The following is a 25,124-nucleotide window of genomic DNA, read 5'->3' on the forward strand; positions in this document are numbered from 1 at the left end:
TGACGTAATGCCAGGGTAACCCCCTTCTTTGAAACAATTGCGTCAGAAAATTTTGTTAATGACGCAATACAAGAGGTTGTGAATTGCAATGAATAACGGTACGAAGAACAAAATAACCGTGTTATATGGATCACAAACTGGTGAGCAATAATACAGTGCTAATGTGTATGCTACAATGGTGTGCCTAGCTGGTATACAGTTAATAAATTAACCAAGTGACATCTGTCATGTCTGCAGTCTGATTATCCACACACTGCAATAGCTTTAGCAGCTCGACTGTGGGCATGGGAGTGGCAACCATGGATAAGTCACTCAAGTTCCCAACCATGAGGATATAAATGACCAAACCAACCAAAAGTTTTATCTGCTTATCCACACTGCAATAGCTTCAGCAACTCGACTGTGGGTATGGAAGTGGATAGATAGAACTAACCTCATACTTTATTATACAGGCCAAGCTGAAGAGATAGCCAAACAAATCCACGAGGATGCAGTGTTTGGTGGATATGATGCCGAAGTCTTCTGTTTAAAGGAAGAAGGGAAGAAGTTTGACATAAAGGAGATAAAATGTGCCGTGTTTGTTTGTTCCACAACAGGTAGGGTTGAAGTAACAATATTAATTATTACCTGGAAATAGTAAGGAACATTATAACTGACCAAAAGGTAATGAGCAGACTTTGACTCTGAGGATTAGGTCATTCATACTGTATGGCTTCACCAATTTAGAATAGAATGTACATATACAATGTTGGGGTAATGAACCAACTCTGACCAGCAAATAATAAAACCATAGATTCTTAAGATTTTTAAGATCACAACCAAATACTTCATAACAAGCAGCAAATTTTACAATAAAATATTCGTTCAATAATTATTATTAACTAGTAAAGGTTTTGTGACCAAGTTCAAAAAATGACGATCTAGAAAACTGTGATGTCATATGCAGTATAAAAAAATAAGGGGGGGGTTCAATCAAAAAAAATTTGTTTTGAATTTTTTTTTTAATTATTATTTTTTTTCTGGGTTTAAAAGGGGGGGGGATCGCGACACCCTAAACCCCCCTGGCTGCGCCACTGGTCATTGTATATTAACTTGTTGACAGGAGACGGGGATCCACCGGAAAATGCTCGCAAATTCTTGCGAACGGTTTCAAGGAAAACATTACCTAACGATCATTTATCGAAACTTTACTATACTTTGCTGGGACTTGGGGATTCTAACTACTCAACTTTTTGTGGTGGGCCAAAGAAACTTGACAAGGTTTTATCACTGCATGGCGCAAACAAGTTTTACGAAGCTGGTTTCGCCGATGACGGCACGGACCTGGAGTTGGTTGTGGAGCCGTGGCTTGACGGGTTGTGGCCGGCACTTAAAAGTTACTTTTTAAAAGATAAAAGTCACATTACATCAGAATCGAGGGAAATAATCAACAACAACCTCAATGAACTTCCTAATAGTGAATCTGCGCTCAATTCAAACGGGGAACAAGAAACCTCGGTAACAGACCTCAGTGAAAAGGTTGCAAACATTGAAATTACAGAAAATGTTAAAAAACTCGAAACAACATTGTTACCAGATTCCATTCTGTGGAAGAAGTCTTCTCTCTCCGCATCCAACCTCACCCTTCCACCTTTATTTCCCATCCATCTGGAAGCTTATCCCACAGATGAAGAAAAAGTTGAAACTTACCAAAAAAATTTTTCATTCCCAGTCGCATGTGGTGAAGTTATGAACGCTCATGTTAGATCAGCGCGAGTATTAACGCAACCCGATGCAGTTAAACGAGCCATAGAAGTCGAGTTTGATGTCACAACTGAATATAAAGCTGGTGATGTCATCGCTGTGTGTTGCTATAACAACAAACTTGATGTTGATTGGTTGATAGAAAGGTAAGTTTATTTATTTCAGTAGATTGTGCTTGGTATGGAATGTTGGGGTTTTAAGGGATATATGATTTGGCCCTATATTTAGCTGAGTATGTATTTTTCCTTTGAAACTTGCTGAAATTTACGGCCTACTTTCTGATACAAAATGTGAAAATGTCAATATTTTTCAAAGACATTCATATATCTTACAAACAACATTGATTTAACATCAACACCCTTGTTTCAGATTGGGATTAACTAAAACTGCTGATCAAAAAATGAAAATGAAAGTTTCCTCCGTAGCTCCCAAGAAAAAAGAAGTCCCTCCCTATATACCAGAGGTTTTCACGATTCGAGAAATTTTTACATCTTGTCTTGAAATTCGTTCCGTCATCAAAAAACCGCTGATCCGATGTTTAGTTGAGAGCATGAGTAATTTGGATGAGAAACGTCGATTAGAGGAATTATGTAGCAGGCAAGGTGGGGGGGAATACATGGACGTCATTCGTGGTAATATGATCTCCGTGTTGGACATCCTGGCAACCTTTCCTTCGTGTAAACCCACGTTGGAAACTTTGGTTCAACATTTACCAAGACTTCAACCACGTAGATATTCGATCGCGCGCTACGGCTCAAATTATGTTTCTATTGTTTTCAACGTGGTTCAGTTTGAGCGTGATTCGAACCATCTTTCCCCAAGAAGCGGCATCTGCACAGGCTATCTCGAACAGTTGTTGCAACCAATGATTGAACAACAAGAGACAGAAATTTCACTGCATGTCAAAATTTTCCCGACAAAATCTAACGGATTTTCGCCGCCTCCAAACCTGAGGAACAACTTAGTCATGATTGGACCAGGAACGGGGGTTGCACCTTTTATTGGTTTCCTTCAACAGCGACAAGAAAGGCTTGCCACGAATACCGAAGCTCCTGGATGTGCGTGGCTGTTCTATGGATGCAGACACAAGGAAAGAGACTTTCTCTTCCAAGATGAATTAGACAAATTCAAGCGTGAAAATGTTCTTAAGAAATTTTGTGTTGCCTTTTCACGAGATGAAAGAGCACCGGGTGGCGCCAAATATGTTCAAGATTCGATTAAAACTAACGGGGAGGAAATAATTTCTTTGCTGTTGGACACAGATACCGTGTTCTATGTGTGCGGCGATGCACGCAACATGGCAAAAGATGTCCGGACGTGCATGGTTGAGTTGATAGCTAAGTATACAGAGTGTGATATGGAAAGTGCTTTGTGTAAATTCAATGGAATTGTGAGTGAGAAAAGATATAAAGAAGATATATGGACATAAATAAAGTTTTACTATTTAATAAATGATATGATTTTTACTTGCCCATATTTGCAGTGCTAGGAAAATATGAGGATCACAAAACTCGTTTTTTTGAATAGTCTAACATTTGCTCTTAATATTAGAAAAATTGTAATCTTTGTCCTGTATTCATTATTATTGATTTTAATTATTTTTTTATAATTTTACAAAACCATAATCACATTCTGTTGTAATATTTACAACTGACTTATATTTGTACTCGCATACGTAGAAAATGTGTGTTTATGCAAAAGTATTTGTGTATTTCATAATAGGAATAAATAAATATGATCCATATTATTGGCAGAGCTAGGCAATAAACAATGTACATGATGTTAGCTACTGATGCACCAAATATAACATTGATTGAACTAAAGCTTATATATCATAATTACCATGGGAGCAAAATATACCTAAATGTTTGTTAAAATATTAGATAAAGCTCAGGGGTGGGCAAACTTGTTTGGACATGCATATGTTGTTGTCGGTAAGTGTATTACAAGTGTGAAAAAGTTTTTTTGGGGCTTGTATTATTGCTGGCATATGTATCCATGAATAAGACACTTAACAGCAAACCCTGATAATGTCTCGCCCCATGGTAGACAAAACATCGGACCTTAAGTCTTAAAAAAGTTTGCCAAAAGATCTCTTTCACACTTATAACTATTTAGATATAATGTCGAAATACGAGTTAATGTAATGCAATAATTTCAAGCCAGAATAATATGATTTACAAGTTCCCACCCCTGGCCCGCAACAGTGGAATAAGCAAGTTATTATGTTTGGTATAAAATGGAAACTCTTAAAACAAACACACACACAGCACCCATGAAAAAATATGACAATTACTTCAAATACAAAAGTAATTTCGAAGGGTTTTCCAAATAATCCTTGAGTAAGTTAGAGAAACGCGCCACTGTTGCTCCCTCTATAACCCGATGGTCAGCTGACCAACTTACACACATTATGTGAGACTTGGTGATGTCACCATCATAATTATAACGAGGTAAAATCTAGAATTTATACAAAAATTAATGTTATATAATCTGATATAGGAATAACTGTCACATATATATATCATTATCATCTGGCAGTGGTTGGCATGTCTAACTTTAAGTTAAAAATGCAAGAGATAAATAGTGAGCCATACATTCAATAATACCCCTGAATAGTTACTTTTGAACATGTGAAAAATTTGTAACACGAGGTGTATAAAACAGAACACCCGTGGGCCCTGTTATACCAATTATAGTTGCCCCGCTATGTGAGAATAAATAAGTTAAATAACTTATTCTTGTTTTAATTGGCAGCCCATGTTATAAAGTTAGATGACCACAAACCTGTATTTTCCCAAGAGCCCCGATGGCAACTTGTGGTGGAAATATCACGGGTCGAGCGTAAGTTCCTCCAATCTGGATGGTTAACATTCGCTTTAATAAATGCATTGTGATTTGTGTGAATACCTTATGCTCACTGTCGAGATATGGGCAAACACAGTGTATATACGTTATGCTCACTGTTGAGTTACACATGTGATGTACCTTAGGGTTGAAGTCAACATACAATGTAAATATTGTATCATCAAGATATAAAAAGTTCGCCTTTGAGCCCACATTGCCACATTATAAAATATTTGTATTATTTGTTATCTGTAGATTCATTTAATTGTTTACATCCAATATCTCTCCACACAAAATCCAACTCACCGAACCAATATTAGACAAACTAAACGTCCCGCCAACCACATCCTGCTGTGTAAGTTTATTATTCAACCCCGCTTCGTGTAATCTATTCAACTCCACAGCTATTTCAATGATGGAAAGGTTTTGAACGGACTTCACGCTGGGTAGAAGCAACCCATGCGGGGTGTCGACTGCTACTCCAATGTTGTGGTCAGCCTGAGAATAACATGGCTTACATATTCGCTATTCTATATGAGTGAGGTCCTGGACATGCTAGGACATCTGGGGTTAAGGCCATTGTTGGCGCATCACCCCAACATTGTATATGCACGTTCGCCGTTCTATTCTATATGGGTAAGGTCCTACAGAGAGGCACGTCATGACACCTGAGATTTAGGCCAGAGTTGGCCCATTACCCCAACATTAAATAAGTGTTTTAGCCAAAGATTTTATCTTCAAAACATCATAAAATGAACATACTTCACGAGAAAGAAATTTTGCAAAAAATTAAACGATAACAATAATGGTAAAAATAATAAGTTTATAAACTAAATAAAACACATATTGCCAAAACATATTGCACATATAAACCATATCAATAACACAACACACCCAACAAAATTACCTTGTAAATAATATTTTCATGTCCACCATCAAGTTGTGAGTTAAGTATTGGGTATTGTGCGAGTGCAGCAGATGTTGCCTTCATTATAAACGGCATGTATGACAACTTAACACCAGTGTTGTGTTTCACTTCTTTCTTTATCTTCTTCCGCAACAAAACCAGTTCACTCATGTCGTATTCATCATCGTAACCAAAGTGAGGAATATCGAGTGATGCTTTCATTGAACGAACCATCGCCTGTGTTAATGTAGGGGATACAATGTTAGTGTGGGGGATACAATGTTAGTGTGGGGGATACAATGTTAGTGTGGGGGACACAATGTAATGTAGGGGATACAATGTAATGTGGGGGATACAATGTTAGTGTGGGGGATACAATGTTAGTGTGGGGGATACAATGTTAGTGTGGGGGATACAATGTTAGTGTGGGGGATACAATGTTAGTGTGGGGGATACAATGTTAGTGTGGGGGATACAATGTTAGTGTGGGGGATACAATGTTAGTGTGGGGGATACAGTGTTAGTGTGGGGGATACAATGTAGTGTGGGGGATACAATGTTAGTGTGGGGGATACAATGTTAGTGTGGGGGATACAATGTAGTGTAGGGGATACAATGTAGTGTGGGGGATACAATGTTAGTGTAGAGGATACAATGTTAATGTGGGGGATACAATGTTAGTGTGGGGGATACAATGTTAATGTAGGGCCGTAGGGAACACAATGATAAATGGGGAACACTATTAAAGTGTGTACAAGTGTGAAGTGTACACACCAGACATTCAACTTTGAATATAGCATTTCTAATGCACATTACAAAATATGCCAAATTAGAAATTGTTCATATTTATACTAAATATTGATTTTAAAAAATATTCATAGGGACAGGTAAAATTAATGTATGAACCTGCCCTGTACAACAAGATGATATTCACTTTAAAAAAGTTAATGCAGAATGTATCTTTAAGAGTAAGTTAACTATTGTTTAAATAATTGCACTAAATTAATTAATATACCTACACTAAAATATTTGTATTAACCAATACAAATAATAATTAACATTTGAGATGCAGAAATTAAATTATGTATATTGTATGTAGATAATGTTTCATTATAAGCACTTGTTTACGTTGGTACATAATGTATATTTCGAATGTTAAACATTGGTATCACATTACTACAGCATTGTATTGAAACCTATTGTTTATAATAAATTGTGTTTGCATTGAATGTTTCATTAGATTTAAAACCTAACACAAGACAAACTTAATGTGATATTGTATTATTGTATATGGGTAAGTGTCAAGTGTCATTGGGCAAGACATTTAACGACCATTGTCCAACCCAGTGGTCACTAACAAGTCGTCTTAAATGATGCCGATACAGAAAAACATTCACCCATAAAGTTTCATTCGTGGTAACTCATAAACAGGTACGACAGGTGTATGAAACAGAACATCCGTGTTATAACGACTGTCGTTGTCCCACCAAACGAGGATAAATAAGTTTCATTCATTCAACCCTCACCTTCCTAATTCCTTTCAATTTTTCCGTTTTATCTTGTAGCATCACAGTGGGTATTGATGGCATCATAGTAGGTGATGATGATGTCATAGTAGCTTCAGGTTGATCAATAAACTCCATGATGTCCTCCTTCACCACTCTGCCATCCTTACCACTGCCCTGGGTTCATAAATGATAAGATTTATAAACTATTAGAATATTATTTAATAACTCTGCAAGTCATATTTAATGTTTGGCTCAAGAGTTTTTCGAACTGACTTACAAAATTAAAATTTTATTAACTAATAAAATTACAATCAATTATGAAAGATTTTTAGCTTGTTTAACTTAAATTGTATTTTTAAATATAAACATTTAGTTAGGTTGACGATACTTGGTTTGCTACAGAAGATTAAAGCAACAACTCCACATACTTCAATATCATTGAGATCCAGTCCATGCTCCTTCGCAAGTCTTCTTACAGCTGGTGTAGCGAGAACACCTTGTGTTTGTGGGGTTTGCGTGGGTGTTGGGGGTTCAATAGTTGTAGGAACATCTGGTGTTTCGTCTGGTGTAAAAATAGGATTTATGATTTATGTAGTCTAAATAGACTTACTGTACATTGTGAATACACTTGGATAGCAAGCATGTGGCGCATGAACTATGAATACTTCATTGACAGCGAGCATGAGGTGTACGAACACACCCAGACGCCGAGCATGAGGTGTACGAACACACCCAGACGGCGAGCATGAGGTGTACGAACACACCCAGACAGCGAGCATGAGGTGTACGAACACACCCAGACGCCGAGCATGAGGTGTACGAACACACCCAGACAGCGAGCATGAGGTGTACGAACACACCTAGACACCGAGCATGAGGTGTACGAACACACCCAGATGGCGAGCATGAGGTGTACGAACACACCCAGACGCCGAGCATGAGGTGTACGAACACACCCAGACGCCGAGCATGAGGTGTACGAACACACCCAGACGCCGAGCATGAGATGTACGAACACACCCAGACGCCGAGCATGAGGTGTACGAACACACCCAGACGCCGAGCATGAGGTGTACGAACACACCCAGACGCCGAGCATGAGGTGTACGAACACACCCAGACGCCGAGCATGAGGTGTACGAACACACCCAGACGCCGAGCATGAGGTGTACGAACACACCCAGACGCCGAGCATGAGGTGTACGAACACACCCAGATGGCGAGCATGAGGTGTACGAACACACCCAGATGGCGAGCATCAGCGAGGGTAAGGTCCCCACCTTGTTTAGCTTCCGTCCCATCTTCTTCACCCTCCACTTCAATATCGACAAGCGTCGTTCCAACTTGTGCATTTTCACCAATATCATAATATCGCTTCATAATCACCCCGTCATAACGACTCGTGATTTTTGCCGTGGATTTGTCACTTTGAACCTGGATGGATATGTGTGTTTAGAAGATCTTTGTTACGTTGATATAATGCTCAGCAGCAAGCCAGCAATACTTTGCAAAGTAAATGTTAACAATCTCCCCAACTTTTGCAACAAGCATAACAAATAGTGACATTATATATTTAGCACCAATGTTTCAGTCCTAAAACAATGTTTATTTCGCTATTAGGTGTCTATACAAACAAGCAGAGTCAAAAAATAATGCATTCACCACATTAATCAATGAGGTTCCCTATGTTTGACAACTATGAGTGTAATTACATTTTCACTCCCTCTAAAATGTCATCCAACATTTTATGAAAACTCCAGAAACATTCTTTCTTACCTCACAAATATCTTGAAACTGCGAAACTTTTTCCCCTTCTTCTACAAACCATTCCAACATCTCAGCTTCCTTTATCCCTTCACCAATATCAGCCAGTTTAAACTGGACCAAACCGGTTCTTACACAAGTTGTATTCAACCATCTCACATGTTGGGTGTGTTTGGCAGCTAACTTTGGATGGTGTTTGACCAGCACTACATCTTTGTTTACAGCGCATGTAGCTCTCGTTTGGGCAACAGCAGACAATCTGAACAACCTTCTACTTAACCTGTTAACCCTATGCATCCTAATTAACCTGTGAGGAACATAGAATAATATCTTGGCATAAAGTAATCCACTTTGGCACAAAAACATAAATCAATTAAAAAAACGCTCATTCTGATTCATCACAAAAAAACACAATTTAAACCGTTTTAATGAGTCTTCACTTTTGTTTTAATTTTATGAATCAAAAATTTGTATTAAGAATTAAAATAATAACCCTAAAAAATATAACAGTAATCTTTTATGTTGAGTTATCAATAATCTTGCATGTAACTTGTAGTAAAGAAAAGAATTACAAACAGTAAACACAAATGAATGCATAATAAAACTAAACACGAAATAAATATTTTAATCTCTAAATGGCATGCAATGCAACAGTATTGAAAAAGATGGATAGCCAACAACACTCAACAACAACAGAGTTTATTGCCACACATAATTTAATGCATAGGCGCCAAGTTTTATGATTTCAGATCCACATGAAAAATTATTTCATAAAAGCTGTTGTCTTTACCATAAAGCTCACTTTGATGATAACACAACAGCATATACAAATAGTAGTATTGATTAAGTATTGTTGATATGTGTTCATAAAACAACTTCAAACGATATGCAAAACGTGGGTAGACCAGAGCCATAGAAACACCAAGTAGTTCAACCGCCGTTGTGTTTCTAAAAGAAAGCAGAAGCGGTGACTTTCGCAATGGGTTTAATCGTTTAAACAAACTTGTTGGGTTTTGATTTTGTGGTCTAGCGTTATATAAATTACTTACTTTATGAACCAGTTTTTACATAAAGTTTGTAAGTTATCCTAATTAAATGATTAAACTGTCACAGAAAAATCACCGCTTCTAAATCCCGTTTTTTGAAACTTTTCGATACAAAAAACAAATTAGGCATGTTTTTTTTACTTTCCAACTTTCAAATTAGTTTTTTAACCAGTACCGCGTAATTGGTTACAAATGGTCGTTTAATTTGTCATTCACTTAACAATGGATTGGTCCACTTTCGTACTGTGTATTTTTATGGCTTCAAACTAGACTTGCGCGTACTCCATCATGTGATGTCATACAACCATCTATGACATCACACAAACATCTATGCAGTAAATCTCATAGCAAATATTCAAACTATTTTCTATAAACAAACATTAAAGTTCTTGATAATAATTCACATCATCATCTGGTTCATCATCGGCATATTTCACAGATTCTCCGTTTGTGTTTAAAGCACCTGTATATTATGTTTAACACCAATATTATATTATGTGTATTACAGTGTATACATGGTTAAATACACCCACTAATTACTGAAGAGAATATCAACCACAAGTTTAGTGCTTGATAATGTTTCTTATAAACCTACTGGTCCACTGAATGAGTGTTGCAGGTTTAAAATGACAAAAAAATAAATTCATATAAAAGCAGTTTCACCCCTTTTTTCTTTTGTTATCCAGGTTTTTCATTTTATACAACAAGTAAACTAACCCGAGACAATGAAATCTCAGTTGTTTACAGTTGGAAAAAAACAACATATTACCATTAAGCATGGGTTTTATCATTAATCAATGTTTTATAAAATTCTGTTGCTGATTATTTTTCTTTGTTAATTCCAATCACTTAATTAGGCAGAAAACACCCGATACATTAGCATTGCGTTCTATAACCCTCACCAATTTCAGCATAGTTGGTTGCCTTGTGCACGATGTCCGGTGGCAACGATAGAAGCTCCATGATTGTGACATCACCATCACCATTAATGTCAAGTAAATCAAAGTTTTCTTTGGTGATCACGTGAACACCAGTATGTTCATGAACGATGTTATCATGCATCACTGTGTAGTTCACGACACTTCCGTGAGACTTTATGAATTCACCAATGTTGTATCTATGAATAATAGAAATGTTACAATAGGTCCATTACCTGACAGCTGACACTGTCACAATTGGCAGGACAACGACACTTGTTCCAACCCAGTGGTCACTTATTCTCTTTTCCATACAAAAACTTTTTCCAAATAAAAAAAGATACAAATATACAATACTGGGATCATGAGCCAACATCCCATGACATATTGGCATGCCTTGCTGTAACACCTTAGCCACACATACAGAATAAGTAACAAGTTGACCAAACTCACCGAATCCATTCCCCATACACAAAGTTGAAGTCTGATAGCGTGGCACCGACATGCTGACGTTGGCACGGGAAGTTGACAACCTCCTCCAACACTGGAGCCCACCATATGTTGATGGCCATGTTGCGTGAAGGTGGACTGGTCACCTGATGCCACCAACTGTGATAAATAATGGTCAATAAATGAATGAAAATAACTCATTGAACCTCTCATGGTGGGGAAAGACAGTCGTTAAAACACAAGTGTTTGTTTCATGCACTTCGTGCACGCTATGTTCAGTTATTACATATGTAACTTTATGGGTGATTGTTTATCTTCATTGCCGACAATCCATAAGGGACCAATAGGTTGGAGCAACTGCCGTTAAGTGTCTGTGTAGAAATGTCAGGGTTGTTCTGTCACCTAGTTTGTTCCTAAATACCAGGTAAGCAATACACAAATAAAGTATCAAACAATGCAATTACTTACTTGAGTGGCATGTATATGCAATCTCCAGGTGTTAACTTAGCTGACCACCATTGTAGACCCTGCATACCAGGATACTTTAACATATCAACTGATGTAACATTTACTCCGCTGAATGCACCTGGAATGTTGGATGCATTTAATTAAAGTAAATTGTAATTTAAAACACATAACAAAAAGATGGAGTAATATTATTTTGTATTTTGTTTGCCTATTCTAACTGGGTCAGCAATCAGCATACATTACACACCAATGGATCTAAGATTGATGCCAGATTTGGACCATCATATTATACCAGTATTTCTAAGGTTCTTAATTTATTAAGCTTTATTATCATCGCTTGAATATTATTAGCAAACAAAATGGTACAACACAACAATTTATATTATTGACAAATGTTAACAGTTGTTAAGCGCTTTTGTTCAGGAGAGCATGTTAAGTCACAATCAATACAACAACATTGTAAACTTCATATAACTATTGGGTTATAAGAACCTGGTTTGGTAATCTCAGTGATAAATAGGAACCGTTACCTTCAGGATGGTCGATCACAATATGTCCTTCAGCATCGGCAGGATCAACTATGAACCAATGTTTAGTTCCGCTTATCTGGCAATACATGTTTTCCACATTGTCGTAATGTAGTTTGGACCTAGTGTTTCCTCCACTGAACCACATTACAAAATCCTATGTTTGGAAATGGAAATGTTTAAATTGTAGTTTATTATTTACAGAGTTGCAAATAAGAAAATACAACTTCTTTTATACATTCTGATTCATGAAAGCATGTAGCCTGACGAAAAACCATAAAACGCTTTGAAAATTGTCTAAGTCAAGTTTAAAAATACACCAAACTTCCCATAATGTTATTAGCATAAAATCAACCACCAGACCATAAATTATCAGTTTTGGTGAAACAGATTTTTTTCATTCTTGGTGCAAACATATGGGTCGCTGGTATCAATATCATGCTTTATGGAAGTAACATATTGAATGAATAAAGTTGTTTTGTCTCTTCGGTCACTATAATGAAGAATAGTTACTTTGGTCACTATATTGGAAAAGTTTAAAAAAGCCAAAAGATGAGTAGTAACGGTAAAACAACAGTTGCTAAAACATGCTTATGGATACAACAGAAACAAAACAAACTTTTTGGATAAAATGCAGTTTCATCCTATTGTAGGCTTGGTACAAAAAAACATGACGATAAAGTATATAAATAACCAACCAACCAACCAGTAACAACCAACAACACTCACTTGGAATCTTAAAACAAATCCATCGCAGTTGATAACAGTAGGCAGTGGGAATTCTTTCTGCATCTCCATGTTCATTGTACTGATCATATAGTGAGTCTTACTCTCCAAGTAAAGTGAAAGGAATTGTTGAAACTCCATCTCACTTGAAGGAATCAACCGATTCTCTTGTTTATTATTATCAACATTCACTCTCAGTTTTCCAAACTTCTCCTTCAAATATTGGTCCGTCCATTTCAACACTGGAGTGCTACGTTGTAATATTTGCTTTATAAGAAGTGGTTTATTCTTTGCAACATAATTGTTGTAAAACTCCAAAGATGTTATTTGATCCGCTGTTATTGTTGTAATGTCTCCATTTGCTGCCTGATGCTCACCTAAGCATTGCAAATGTCCTTTAGCAAATTCTTCACATACAGCATGCTGAATCATAAATATAGAAATGATGACCAAACTTACATCAAACATTATCATAATGCTAAATATAAATTCAACTCCTGGAACTTTGGCAAAGATGAAAAAAGGCCTAAGTTATTACAGTGTATAACTGAGAAGATATTTAAAATAAACAAAAATAACACACAATATTACAGACACAGTACATATCTACACAATACTCAACACATGGCAACCATATGTTTGTAAACACAGGTTTGAAAAGGAAGGAAACTGTTTATAATACAGCCAGGGTTTACTTTGGTCACATATTTCACCAGTTGTATGTCAACAGTCAACACACCCCCATTGTGACATGAATCCTTTGCACACTGTTCCAAACTTTCAATAATGTCAAATGGGTTTACAAACAAACTTCATTAAGTTATAATTGCCAGGTGAAATCACAAAACATTTTCATTTGTGTCTTTTTTAAAGAACCTCTTGACCTGCACCCATACAATGTTAGCTTTTCGAAGCTCGTTTCAACACAGACATTAATTCCTCAACTTCTTTCTGTCTTTCATCAATTTCGCTCTGAGTTAGGCGAGACCCCTTCATTACCCTTCGTTCAAGCTTATGTTGGTATTGGTTTGATGTGAGATAGTAATATGAACCAAGTCCTATAGCCATGGTTGGTATGAAAGCAATGAGAAACTGGGACAGCCCCATTATAAATATGATCTGTAAATGTAATATTGAACTTAAATGCAAGGTTTCTACAGTTTCATTCGCGTTATTTTCTAGTTTTTTAACTTAAATGGATTGTAGTGTTAACTTGAACATAATTAAAATACAATTTCTTATGGAAACCTAAGCCAATATCCAGCACCTTTGGCGGACTTCGTTGTAGAACCTCAACCATATTAAACAAAACGCAACAAATGACAACAAATTTTGCTACCAGTGTAAACATAAAATAAACAAAAAAATTATAAATTAAATTAACGTAAATCCATTGGTAATAACCAGCTCAGTTCACTTGGTTTGGTGACGATCGTGTTGAATGAAATCTCATCAATGCAGGATATTGTGAAACGGACGTAATGAAGAAGTGATTCCAAATGCCAGGCTTCAATATCATTAGGGTTGTTAGAATACACAAGGTTCCACATGGAAGATGCAAGTTGCGCATCACTGCCAAGGATTCCTTCATCAAACAAAGAGAACGAGGCATAGAGGAGATTGTAATATTCCTTCATTCGTTTCTGAATTGTTAAACTTTGGTTGCTTTCTTCCTCAATCTTTTTTAACCTCTCAGTGACATCAAACCACAACATTCGGGTCATGGCCGACATTAAAATCTCCCCATCTCGACCTTCCTGTCGCAAACGAACAAACAAACACCACAGATGTAGATAAACAACATGCATCCACATATTAAAACTATTCTCCAACCCAGAGAACTCCCGTATCTTCGCGTGTGGTACTTTCATGTAAACCCCGTTAAGCAATTCAAATGCTGCCGATTGTAATTGCTCATTTTCATATCTTTCCGGAAGCACCAACCCAAATTTGTAAGCGAATTGTTTCATAGGTTCTAAATATGACTTTCGTGAAATATAAGATCGTTTTGTTGCATTCGGTGGAGTATTTGATTTTGCTCGGCAATTCAGCACAGCTAAAGTTCGCTCGTTGTTCATTTTCTTCATATTTACAAGTCTGTTGTTTGTAAACTGTGCGTAGAAATAGCGACACTTAAATACTACATGATTTTGTGATAAAATCACATTCGCTATGTTTCTTACCGTACAAATGCAAGCCATAATATTACACGCGACCTACAACATAAGTTGTCTTACTTTGCAGTCACATTGCATTATGTCACTAGAATGGATTGCAAATAACAGATAACAAAAAGTGTTTCCAAATAAAGGAAATAAACAAATGTTATAATTAGAAAAATAAAATAGCTTAGCTTGTAAATAAAAAATATAATACAAAATAGAAAACATCAGTTTTATTTTTTTATTTTAAAATAATAGCTTAATTTTGACATTTTCAACTAAGCCAAATTTTATCACTACGTGCCTAAAATAGAGAGAGAGGACAGTTTCAGCATAGTACTCTTAGAGTACTATGGTTTCAGGTTGCTGATAGAAGAGAATGAGAGAAAAAAAGGCAGCTGACGCTTAGCAAAGTCAAAGGAATCAACGTCATTCAAATAGCAGACGTCAGTTGCAGGTGTGGTGTACTGTAGTGATTGTTGTAGGTGTTTCCGTAGTTACAAATATGTGCAGGTCTTCAATATTAACAAGGGTTCTCAAAGCAACCTTGAGGAACCGACAGAATGTTGGTTTATTGGATTCTAAAAGCTCCTTTATGAAAATAAGTTACGCGGCGTCTCAATTTCAACACGCTGGGACACTTCTAAAATCAAAAGTAGGTAACCAGTTATTACAATATGCTTATGTTCTTTCATATACACACACCAAAATTAAAGATCATTTTGTGTTTTCAAATCACTAAAAAAGCAAAAATCTGTAGGTGTTAAAATTATAAAATGATGACATTTAGTGGTTTGGTTTGATTTGATGAATCGATTATGTTATGACTTGTCTATGATTTGGAGTATTTTTAGTCTTCTTTATGTGACAACTTTTTATTAAAATTAATATGATATGTATTTAAAAGTATTAAATTGGTTTAAAAGCAAAAGAATTCGAAGTTAATATAAATAGTGCAGTGTTTCATAATCTTGTATGGTTCGTGGCTTCCTCTAGAGACATTCAACACACTTGCTGCTGGCTGCTGCTATCATTGTAGGTGTATGTGTCTTTGGCAAGCCACTTAACAGACATTGCTTCCACCCAGTGATCACTAATGAGTTGTACAAATTGTCAACAATACAGACAAAAAAATCATTCACAAAGTTACACACATGGTAACTTGTAAGCAGGTGTATGAAGCAGGCCACCTGTGTTATAATAACTACTGTTGCCCTGCCATGCAAAGATAAATAAGTCACATTCATTCAATTTTTCTTTCCACAGAATGCGTGCCAAGTTTGTCTAGTAAGGAAATACTCAGCACTGGATAATGCAGGTTGTGCTCTCAATCAATTATAAAATAATCAATTTATATCCAATACCCCCTTGATTGTCTGTTAATAAAAATATTATTGGATTAACTTTAAATTATTGATAGCATGGTTGTGTTCAAAACATGGTAGAGATCATACTTGTGCAAGATATTTCTCAAAGGAGTTTGTTAAAAACCAGCATTCACAGAAAACTGATTGGTTAGCAAATTATTTAAAAGTTTAAATATAACTTCGCGACGTATCTGTAGTTTTTAACGAAAGCATCAAACTTACTTAAAGAGTTCTTCATCACGTTTTAACAAACATTTCTGTCATAGATGTTTCGATAACTTACAACAAAGGCTTACCAGTTATAAGCGTGCCTTTGCCATCGAGACAAGAACTTTGTAAGTTCACATTACGTCCCGTTGCATCAAATGTGGGAGATTTTCTACAAAGTATCAAAGAAGAAGATCGAGGGATTGACCGAGCTTTGATTTATACAACAGGTGTGGCGTGTGGATATTGTGTGTTAATTACTCTTCTAAACCCTTCTACAGTACATGGTTTATTTTGAAGATTTTGTAGTTAAATCAACTGCAGTTGTCTTGTTAGTTATTGTTGGGTTATACTTATTTAAATTAAACTAACGTCTGCCTATCCACACATAACATAAACTAGTTGCAACAGTATTATCATATATGTAATAAGAACAATGTATTGTGAATACACTGTGGTGATTCATTATAATAACTTAGTTTTTATTCAATACAGTATTGTCTTTTGATTCATTTCACTTAATATCATCATGCTACGCAAACCCATATAACCTATATACATTACCCAAACTTTAGATTTACTTAAGTCTATTATATAGAAAGTTGACTTATTTTGTTACCTATTTTAGACTTATAAGGTGTTTATGCAAGCGTTTCTTTAAATTAAATCTTGATTTGTTTAATTGTGTGTATAAATTAGTTTATATACTTGGTATGTATAAATTAGTTTATATATATTGTATTTTTTTGGTTTAGCGGTCACTATATTATTTGGCACTTTTACTTTTACGTAGCAGGTTTTTAACGACTGTCGTTTTGCTGATATTTCCCTTTTCCCTTTTGTTTTAATTAATCTTATCTTTGTTACTCACTTACTCTATTCAAAAAGATTAAATAAAATACCTGTTATGAAGGTAAAAGCATCGCTTATTCTGTTACTTTAGCTGCTAGGGCGGATGAAACAATGGAAATACTATGTTTTTTATATCGGATGAGTAGCTAAAATATTATAAAACAACAGCCATGTGTAATTATTGTATTCCACATTCTCTACAGATGGTTCTCGTGTAGCAGCAAGCACCCAGATAGCCCATCTACTCAATGACTCGTTTGTGTTGAAGATAAATGATCAATCCTATACCATCAACCCACCATCCAGTGGTAAGTATATTATCCTTACTGAGACCTGCAAGCATTGTTATGAATATTTAATGAAGATGGGAGAATAATGTGAATAAATACGTCTCTCTAACTCGCTAATTGAGGCTTTGGGTTGACCGCAAATATATTAAAACCTACAAGATATAAACCACTGTCAAGTCATAATATACACCTTGTGCTCATTGCCATGCTATAACATGGGTGCCCTCTTATACACCTCATGATCACTGTCGAGTTATAACATTGGTGTCTTCTTATACACCAGACAGACATGGTATATTCATACACCTCATGCTCACTGTCAAGTTATAACATTGGTGTCTTCTTATACACCAGATACACATGGTGTATTCATACACCTCATGCTCACTGTCAAGTTATAACATTGGTGTCTTCTTATACACCAGATACACATGGTGTATTCATACACCTCATGCTCACTGTTGAGTTATAACATGGGTGTCTTCTTATACACCAGATACACATGGTGTATTCATACACCTCATGCTCACTTTCATGCATTTTACATGATAAACCATATGTACAAAGTTAAGGCAACTGAGCTATAATACAATATATATTATAAAACGAAAGTATATATTATAAAACGAAAAAAAACAAGTTAATAATTAACATCAAGGTTTCTTTGTTAAGTAAGTTTGGCCCGAGTTAAAGTTTTAACAATTATTATCAATCGGTTAAGTTCTGTTTCTTGCCAATCCTTGTATTTCCACTTAAAATGTCACTTAAACATTAAAATAAACAACAATCATTTTTCCTATAAAACAACTGTTCGTTAAAGTTTTCCTGATAATTTTTCTACGTTGTCAGTTAGTTGTATTTTTCTATATACTCTGTTAATCTAACCAAGAACCTGCGCTTTATTTTGCATTAAATGTTGAATAAAGAAATATACGTATGATGCGCATGATAGGCTTATTTACCGATAAAACTTGCAACGAATTGTACTTTTGTTCATACTCTGTTAATCTACCAAAGTAGCTGTGTGTGTTTTTTCTGTATGTTAAACTAAATAAGCAGTAGGCTATGTGTATATATACATATAGTCTGTATATGTTGAATATATATATATATATATATATATATATATACATTATACACTATATACACACAGACAGTATACATACATATATGTGTTGAATACAAATAACGGTATGATATATACCTTACAACGAATCAATTATTTTAAAATTTTTTTTATGTGCCTTGAATTTATAATAATCCCAATACACCTCATGCTACTTATTTCAAATTTTCAAAAATAAGTATTCTAATGTTTTTAATTCTCTACAAAATGTGACATATACATATACACAGTAGACAGTAATGATTGGCAGCTGAACGGTTTAATTAACCTCCCCTCAATAAAGCTATCTTACAACCCCATGGGAGAAAACAAACTTGCTGTTAATTGTCCTCTGTTGAACAGCAAGCGTGTCCCGTGAAATTAGTATCGAGCTTTCTCAAGCTTGGTTTACCTTAGGGAGGCAATTATTGTTTTTGTTTAAAAACCTCTCTATAATTATTTTCTTGGGGATATATGCACCTGAGCACCTCTTTATAAAGGGGAAAGTGTTGCCTTTAATTTATTTACAGTGTTGCACAAGTCAAGTTATAAAATTGTGATCAAAGTGCTTCAATTCATTTGAAGTAATATTAATAGTTAAAATACACTAATCGGGTTTAAAACTCAAACACAACATTTCTAAACATATTATCACTAGAATAAGGCAGCTTGTATCAAGCCAGGCATTTAAACCTGATCTTGCACAATGTTCATAATAATTAGTATAGATCGTATAACACAATGATTGCGATAAGATAAACATACAGGAAGATAATTCTATTTTGTGGCATTCTGTTTACACCTGATAGCCATACACCCACATGTCAGATATATAATATAATGATAACAGGTATGTTTAGTCATTTTTTGTTCCATTTGAATAAGAGACTGACGGGGCCATTTATGCGATAAATGTAAATACAGTATATCCTAATCCAATATTCTGTAATTTGTCGGGCTTGATTTTTGTCTGTTACATTTTCGTAGCACCAGATGAATGAATGAATGTAACTTACTTTATCCTCGTGTGGCCGGAAAACGACAGTCGTTATCACACGGGTTTAACACCTCGTGCCAGCTTACGAGTTACCATGTATATATATGTTACTTTGTGAGTGCGGATAATTTTTATTTTTTATGTATGGCTGAAAATTTGGACAACCCATTAGTGACCACTGGGTTGGAGCAATTGCCATTAAGTGTCTTGCCCAAGGACACATACGCCCACAATGGTAGCAGCGTCGAGCCATGAACCCATTACCTCTGGGTTAAGGCAAGGCACGCTAACCAATATGCCATGGCGCCGGGCAATCCTTACTGTATTTCTTCACACAAAAATCATCCAACTCTATAGGCACCAGATCAGGGTCGGTTTCACAGAATATATTATGGTTACCAGTCGTATTAATATCTAATGTTGGCATTCATTGAGTTAACTACAACATATATATGTGCTTGTTAATCGTTTGTTTTTATACAATATTTGTTTTCCTTGTTTTTATGAACATAATATTTTATTCAATCTTCTTCTTAATCTTTGTTTAAATCCAATCTATAGTTTTAGTTCAGCTAAGTTTGTTTTTCCGTTTCACCAGGAAGTAATATGCCAGATATCGTAGATAAGTATCTTGTGTGCTTCACCCGTACATGCAAGGATTAGTATGATCAATATTGACTTGAAAATCTCAGATGCCAGTCTGCTTGCTGTAGAACTCGCCTATATAGAATAAAGTGCATATTTAATGTTGCTGTAATGGGACAGCTCTGGTTTAAATTCCAGATTCCATGACATGCCTCACTGTAGGACCTCACCCATATATAATAGACTGTACCTATATAATGCTGAGGTAACACTTATATTCTTGCTTGATTCATGCACCATTTACCCTGATAAAGAATTCTCAATAATATTCAAAACATTATTGGTTAACACTCAACAGGTCAAATCTAGTTTTAAACGAGCACGAAGAAATTTTAACAATCTCATCCCAGATTTCATAACGCTCAATAAACATTACACAATATTTTACCCACAGACTTCAAATACACTTCTTCCCTTGATGAAGTGAAGTCGCTTGTGTCACAACTTTATTCTCAGTTCAACGCAGACGAGCATCAACTGTTGCAACAACAAGCCATCAATGCAAGGTTGGAAAACCTCAAAGCTGAGATTGAACCGTTGGAGAAGGTTTGTTTGTATTAACTTTGTTATGCTTATCTTAATTAAGATTGTAGGGTCGTTTTAATGTTTTTATAGCTCTTCTAAAATGGCCAGGAAAAAAAACAGAACATAAATTAAACCTATATTTTCATTCAAAACCCAACTTGTATGAGCGTGGTCCAGATTCTCCAATATGAGGCTAAATATATATAAGCCTTTTTAAACAATTCTGGGGTGATACTTCTGAAATACAGTTACGTACATAGATATCAAACATAAAGTATACCTTGTCTCTGCTTGATTGTATAGAAACATCTAACAGCAGGGAAAAATATGTGGTGACATTGTTAAAATACAGTTAAACTCATAGTTGTGAAACATAGGGAACCTCATTGATTAATGTGGTGAATGCAATATACTTTGGCTCTGCTTGTTTGTATAGAAACATCTAACAGCAGGGAAAAATATGTGGTGACATTGTTAAAATACAGTTAAACTCATAGTTGTTAAACTCATAGTTGTGAAACATAGGGAATCTCATTGATTAATGTGGTGAATGCAATATACTTTGGCTCTGCTTGCTTGTATGGACACCTAACAGCAGGGTAAAATCTGGGGTGACATTGTTATAACGTAGTTACATGAATAGACCAGTAGTCGACACCCTTAACATTACCCTCATGCCACTACTATTGTACTGCATTGTTATAATATTGACGAGCTGCTCATTCAATTAATTGCTTCTCTCGTGTTCTTGTGCTATTCTAGTTGCGTTGACCTCTCTCTAGTTAATTTAATCAATATGTTTTATCCTACTGTTACTGCTACCAGGCATAATATAAAGTTCACCAACTAAAGTCTTGGTACCAAAAATTGACTTTAGTAGAAAAAGTAAATTTGCTGTTGCCATGCCCCGAATCTTTGTAAATACTAGTTTCCTATAATATTAGAATATAGTATCAGAACATTTTATTATTATTTTCAAATATATAAGTAAATTGTTTAATAGACCAATCTGGCCCTTAATTCCAAATCCATTGGTGTGCCTTGCAGTAGAACCTACACAATATATATATATCCTATATCCTATATAGATACAAACACATAAGCATGACATTATTTCAGGTAAAACAAGAACTTGCAATAAAAGCATCGGGTCGTACCAAGTTATTAATGTGGGGAGGGCTGGCTTTCATGGCAACACAGTTTGGTGTGCTTGCCCGATTAACATGGTGGGAATATTCGTGGGATATTATGGAACCTGTTACTTACTTTATCACATATGGAACAGCTATCGTCATGTATGGATATTTTCTACTAACTCAACAGGTCGGTTGATTGATTGTAACGTATTTATCCTTTTTGTGGCACGGCATAGGCAGTCATTGTAACACCGGTGTTATGTTTCATACACCTTGTACCGCTTGCAAGTTACCATGTATGTAACTTCGTGGGTAATTTTTTTTTCTGACTTGCCAACAATTTAGACAAACCATTAGTGACTGCTGGGTTGGGAGCAATTAGCGGTGAAGTAAGTTTTGTCTAATTGTAGCAACATGTGTTCACTAAAAGTTACCGAAGTTTTTATTTTGTGCTGATTATACGTTTTAATATTACTTTGAATATAAATATTATTTGGGTTTCACATCAATAAAGATTCAAACATAATTGAATTATTATTATAGAGCAAGGTTATTTAGTTTGTACAGCACTATGGTCTTGTCTGAATATTACATGAAATACATGACATAGTAACCTTTTACGAGTTATTATATTGACGCACGCAACTAACTTAACTCATATTTCGTGTAACTTAGTTTTCACACGTATCTGGTATAAGGGGATCTCCCAAATCATGTTGTAGTAAATCACAAATTTATGAATGAGTCACTTACATATACATGATTGACAGATAGTGGAAACTCCCCACCACTAATATTAACTAATCACCAAATTTATAAATTGCAGGATTACGTTTACCCAGATATTAGAGACCGGTCATATTTGAAATATTTCCACAAGCAAGCTGAAAGCAACAAGTTTAATGTTAACAAGTAAGTTTAGTGTTTAGTGTGGAATGAATTAATATAACTTATTTATCCTGGCATGGCAGAACAACGGCAAGCGTTATAACTCGGGTGTTCTGTTTATACATCTCGAGTGCACTTCTGGGTTACCACATATGTAAATTTGTGGGTGTTTAGTTTTTTATAGATGACTGACAGTTTACACAATCCTTAAGCGACCACTGGGTTGGAGCAATTACCGTTAATGGTCTTGCTGAAAGAAACATACACCCATGGCCTATATTGGTCACAGTGTCTAGCCTTAAACCCTATATATAAATAGGATTTGGGTCTAAAGGCTTGTTTTTAACCCAGTTTACTTTCTATACATTTTATACATAGCGTGATTTTAAAGACTGCCAAATATGATAACTAATGTGATAATTGTTGTTATAGAAATTATAGTTAAATAATATGTCAATGTCAGATTAACGATATTCTCTTTTTTATTTCAATGGTTAATCAGTTATGGCGTTTATTATTTTATTGGTAATTTCAAAAATCAATTGTTTGTTTTCCCCCTAAAACATTTTGTTTTTTGGAAGCATTACAAATTATTGAAACAAAAAGTGTTGGCTTCCAAATTTAAGAATCATGAGCTGTATCATTTAAAATGAAAGATTAAAAGTGTTGTAGTATAAGGTGTTGGGTGTAAGGTGTATCAAATTGTTGGGCATTATGATTGTTACAGGTGGCAGCAATGGTAATGGTTCATACGCAACACAAACTACGAGCTGTTATTTAAACAGGTTTAACAGTTGTTACTAAATTATTAAAGGAAGACAATAAAGTTATTTATGCTTCTTATGCTATTATGGGTGGTGTGTTTCTGTATTAACTAAAGAAGTAAGAAGACAAAATATTTCTTGTCTAGAGTAACATTATTAAAATGTAGTTTCACTCATTGGTAAACAAAGAGATAGATATAACATACTCTTACCAACCATAGATATAACATATTGTGCGATGAGATCGCTCGCGCTGAACAAGACCTTCAACGACTTCGAGACCCCCTGCAGCTCCATCTTCCCCCCGAGCCCATTCGTACCGAGAAGATGAAAGATTTGGAGGAAAAATGATGAAGACGGGACGCCTCTTGTTTCAAGACGGGATGCCTCTTGTTTATCAAACATTTAAGGTCAGGCAAACTTGAATCCTCTGTGTTGTTTGCAAAACACAACGATTTTTAAATAACAATGCACGAGGAAACTTTTTATAGATTGGTGAATGTTTGTGGCACACAGTTATAATTGTGCTGTGACATACAGTTTAAGATCTTAGGTCTCTGTATTAGATCATGTCTACTTAGAGTAAAAAAACCTATATATATCTACACCCCTATAATAACAACTGCATGGGTGCAACCAGATCTGGATTTCAGCCAAAACGCTGTTTTAAAAGCTCGATAAAACTTTAACGTTTATTGGAATGTGTTTCGGGAAACTTTACAACCAATGTACAAAAAAAATGAATTGCTTTTTTTATCTGAATTAACTGATAAAGCTGTGGTCTTAATCCAGTTCTGGTTGCAGCAACGCGTGATTAGATATTAAAGTTATTGCTTTCTCATCACTTAATGTGTAGTTTCCGGTAGTTTGTGCTTTTGTAATGTATTTTACTTTTACCCAATGAGCACTTTTTATCTTTTAGTAGAAATTGTTTTATTACGAATCGTATTTGCGCTATATCTATATATACTGTGTCGAAATATTTCAGCCGATTTTTTGCAATTCTTAAATTTTTGGCAACACGCCAATTTTTGGTGCTTTGAAACTATTTCATGAAAATTTTGCGAAAAAACAAAAATTCGACAAATTTTATATTTTAATTGAATTGATTCTGCATCGTGATGTCACAGTTATAATAAACACTTAGCAACTTATGATATGCGTTCATTCGGAGGGTGAACTAGGTTGATTGATTGTAACTTAGCTTACCTGGTGTGGTGGGCAATCGCAGTCGTTATAATACTGGTGTTATGTTTCATATACGGTCCCCGCTTACGAATTAC

At 35.4% G+C, this 25,124-nt stretch overlaps 5 protein-coding genes across 8 annotated transcripts; 2 read left to right on the forward strand and 3 right to left on the reverse strand.

The window, feature by feature from the left end:
• The first annotated feature begins 1 nt into the window (after window position 1).
• Window positions 2–3,490, forward strand: LOC149726247 (methionine synthase reductase-like). Its single transcript, XM_089890116.1, has 4 exons — window positions 2–140; window positions 453–596; window positions 1,103–1,889; window positions 2,113–3,490. Exons 1-4 carry the CDS (start codon window positions 89–91, stop codon window positions 3,170–3,172), a joined length of 2,043 nt encoding a protein of 680 aa, XP_089746242.1. The 5' UTR covers window positions 2–88; the 3' UTR covers window positions 3,173–3,490.
• Window positions 3,433–10,037, reverse strand: LOC149726248 (lipoamide acyltransferase component of branched-chain alpha-keto acid dehydrogenase complex, mitochondrial-like). The gene is made up of 8 exons (XM_089890123.1): window positions 8,782–10,037; window positions 8,286–8,439; window positions 7,434–7,567; window positions 7,024–7,179; window positions 5,498–5,734; window positions 4,897–5,088; window positions 4,531–4,602; window positions 3,433–4,203 (listed from the first exon to the last, which is right to left on the reverse strand). The coding sequence occupies exons 1-8, from the start codon at window positions 9,133–9,135 to the stop codon at window positions 4,036–4,038; spliced, it is 1,467 nt and encodes a 488-aa protein (XP_089746249.1). The 5' UTR covers window positions 9,136–10,037; the 3' UTR covers window positions 3,433–4,035.
• LOC149726249 (bifunctional peptidase and (3S)-lysyl hydroxylase JMJD7-like) lies at window positions 9,077–13,377 on the reverse strand. Of its 2 annotated transcripts, XM_089890126.1 has the most exons (7): window positions 12,907–13,377; window positions 12,181–12,334; window positions 11,651–11,768; window positions 11,186–11,341; window positions 10,718–10,932; window positions 10,195–10,278; window positions 9,077–9,717 (listed from the first exon to the last, which is right to left on the reverse strand). In XM_089890126.1, the coding sequence occupies exons 1-6, from the start codon at window positions 13,375–13,377 to the stop codon at window positions 10,196–10,198; spliced, it is 1,197 nt and encodes a 398-aa protein (XP_089746252.1). In that variant the 3' UTR covers window positions 9,077–9,717; window position 10,195. The 2 variants fall into 2 exon arrangements, with proteins under 2 accessions (XP_089746252.1, XP_089746251.1); XM_089890125.1 differs by having other exon boundaries at window positions 9,077–10,278.
• Window positions 13,378–13,406: 29 nt separating this feature from the next.
• LOC149726250 (ubiquinol-cytochrome-c reductase complex assembly factor 1-like) lies at window positions 13,407–15,196 on the reverse strand. 2 transcript variants are annotated; one of them, XM_089890131.1, is made up of 2 exons: window positions 15,087–15,196; window positions 13,407–15,014 (listed from the first exon to the last, which is right to left on the reverse strand). In XM_089890131.1, the coding sequence occupies exons 1-2, from the start codon at window positions 15,102–15,104 to the stop codon at window positions 14,283–14,285; spliced, it is 750 nt and encodes a 249-aa protein (XP_089746257.1). In that variant the 5' UTR covers window positions 15,105–15,196; the 3' UTR covers window positions 13,407–14,282. The 2 variants fall into 2 exon arrangements, with proteins under 2 accessions (XP_089746257.1, XP_089746256.1); XM_089890130.1 differs by having other exon boundaries at window positions 13,407–15,181.
• Window positions 15,197–15,472: 276 nt separating this feature from the next.
• LOC149726251 (calcium uniporter protein, mitochondrial-like) lies at window positions 15,473–24,995 on the forward strand. Of its 2 annotated transcripts, none has more exons than XM_089890127.1 (8): window positions 15,473–15,720; window positions 16,332–16,383; window positions 16,699–16,869; window positions 17,695–17,799; window positions 20,923–21,074; window positions 22,173–22,376; window positions 23,016–23,101; window positions 24,037–24,995. In XM_089890127.1, exons 1-8 carry the CDS (start codon window positions 15,571–15,573, stop codon window positions 24,170–24,172), a joined length of 1,056 nt encoding a protein of 351 aa, XP_089746253.1. In that variant the 5' UTR covers window positions 15,473–15,570; the 3' UTR covers window positions 24,173–24,995. The 2 variants fall into 2 exon arrangements, with proteins under 2 accessions (XP_089746253.1, XP_089746254.1); XM_089890128.1 differs by having other exon boundaries at window positions 15,475–15,720; window positions 24,063–24,995.
• Window positions 24,996–25,124: the final 129 nt, after the last annotated feature.

The sequence above is a fragment of the Ciona robusta genome, chromosome 12 (genome assembly GCF_009617815.1).
Source record: "Ciona robusta chromosome 12, ASM961781v2".
Taxonomy (NCBI): Eukaryota; Metazoa; Chordata; class Ascidiacea; order Phlebobranchia; family Cionidae; genus Ciona; species Ciona robusta.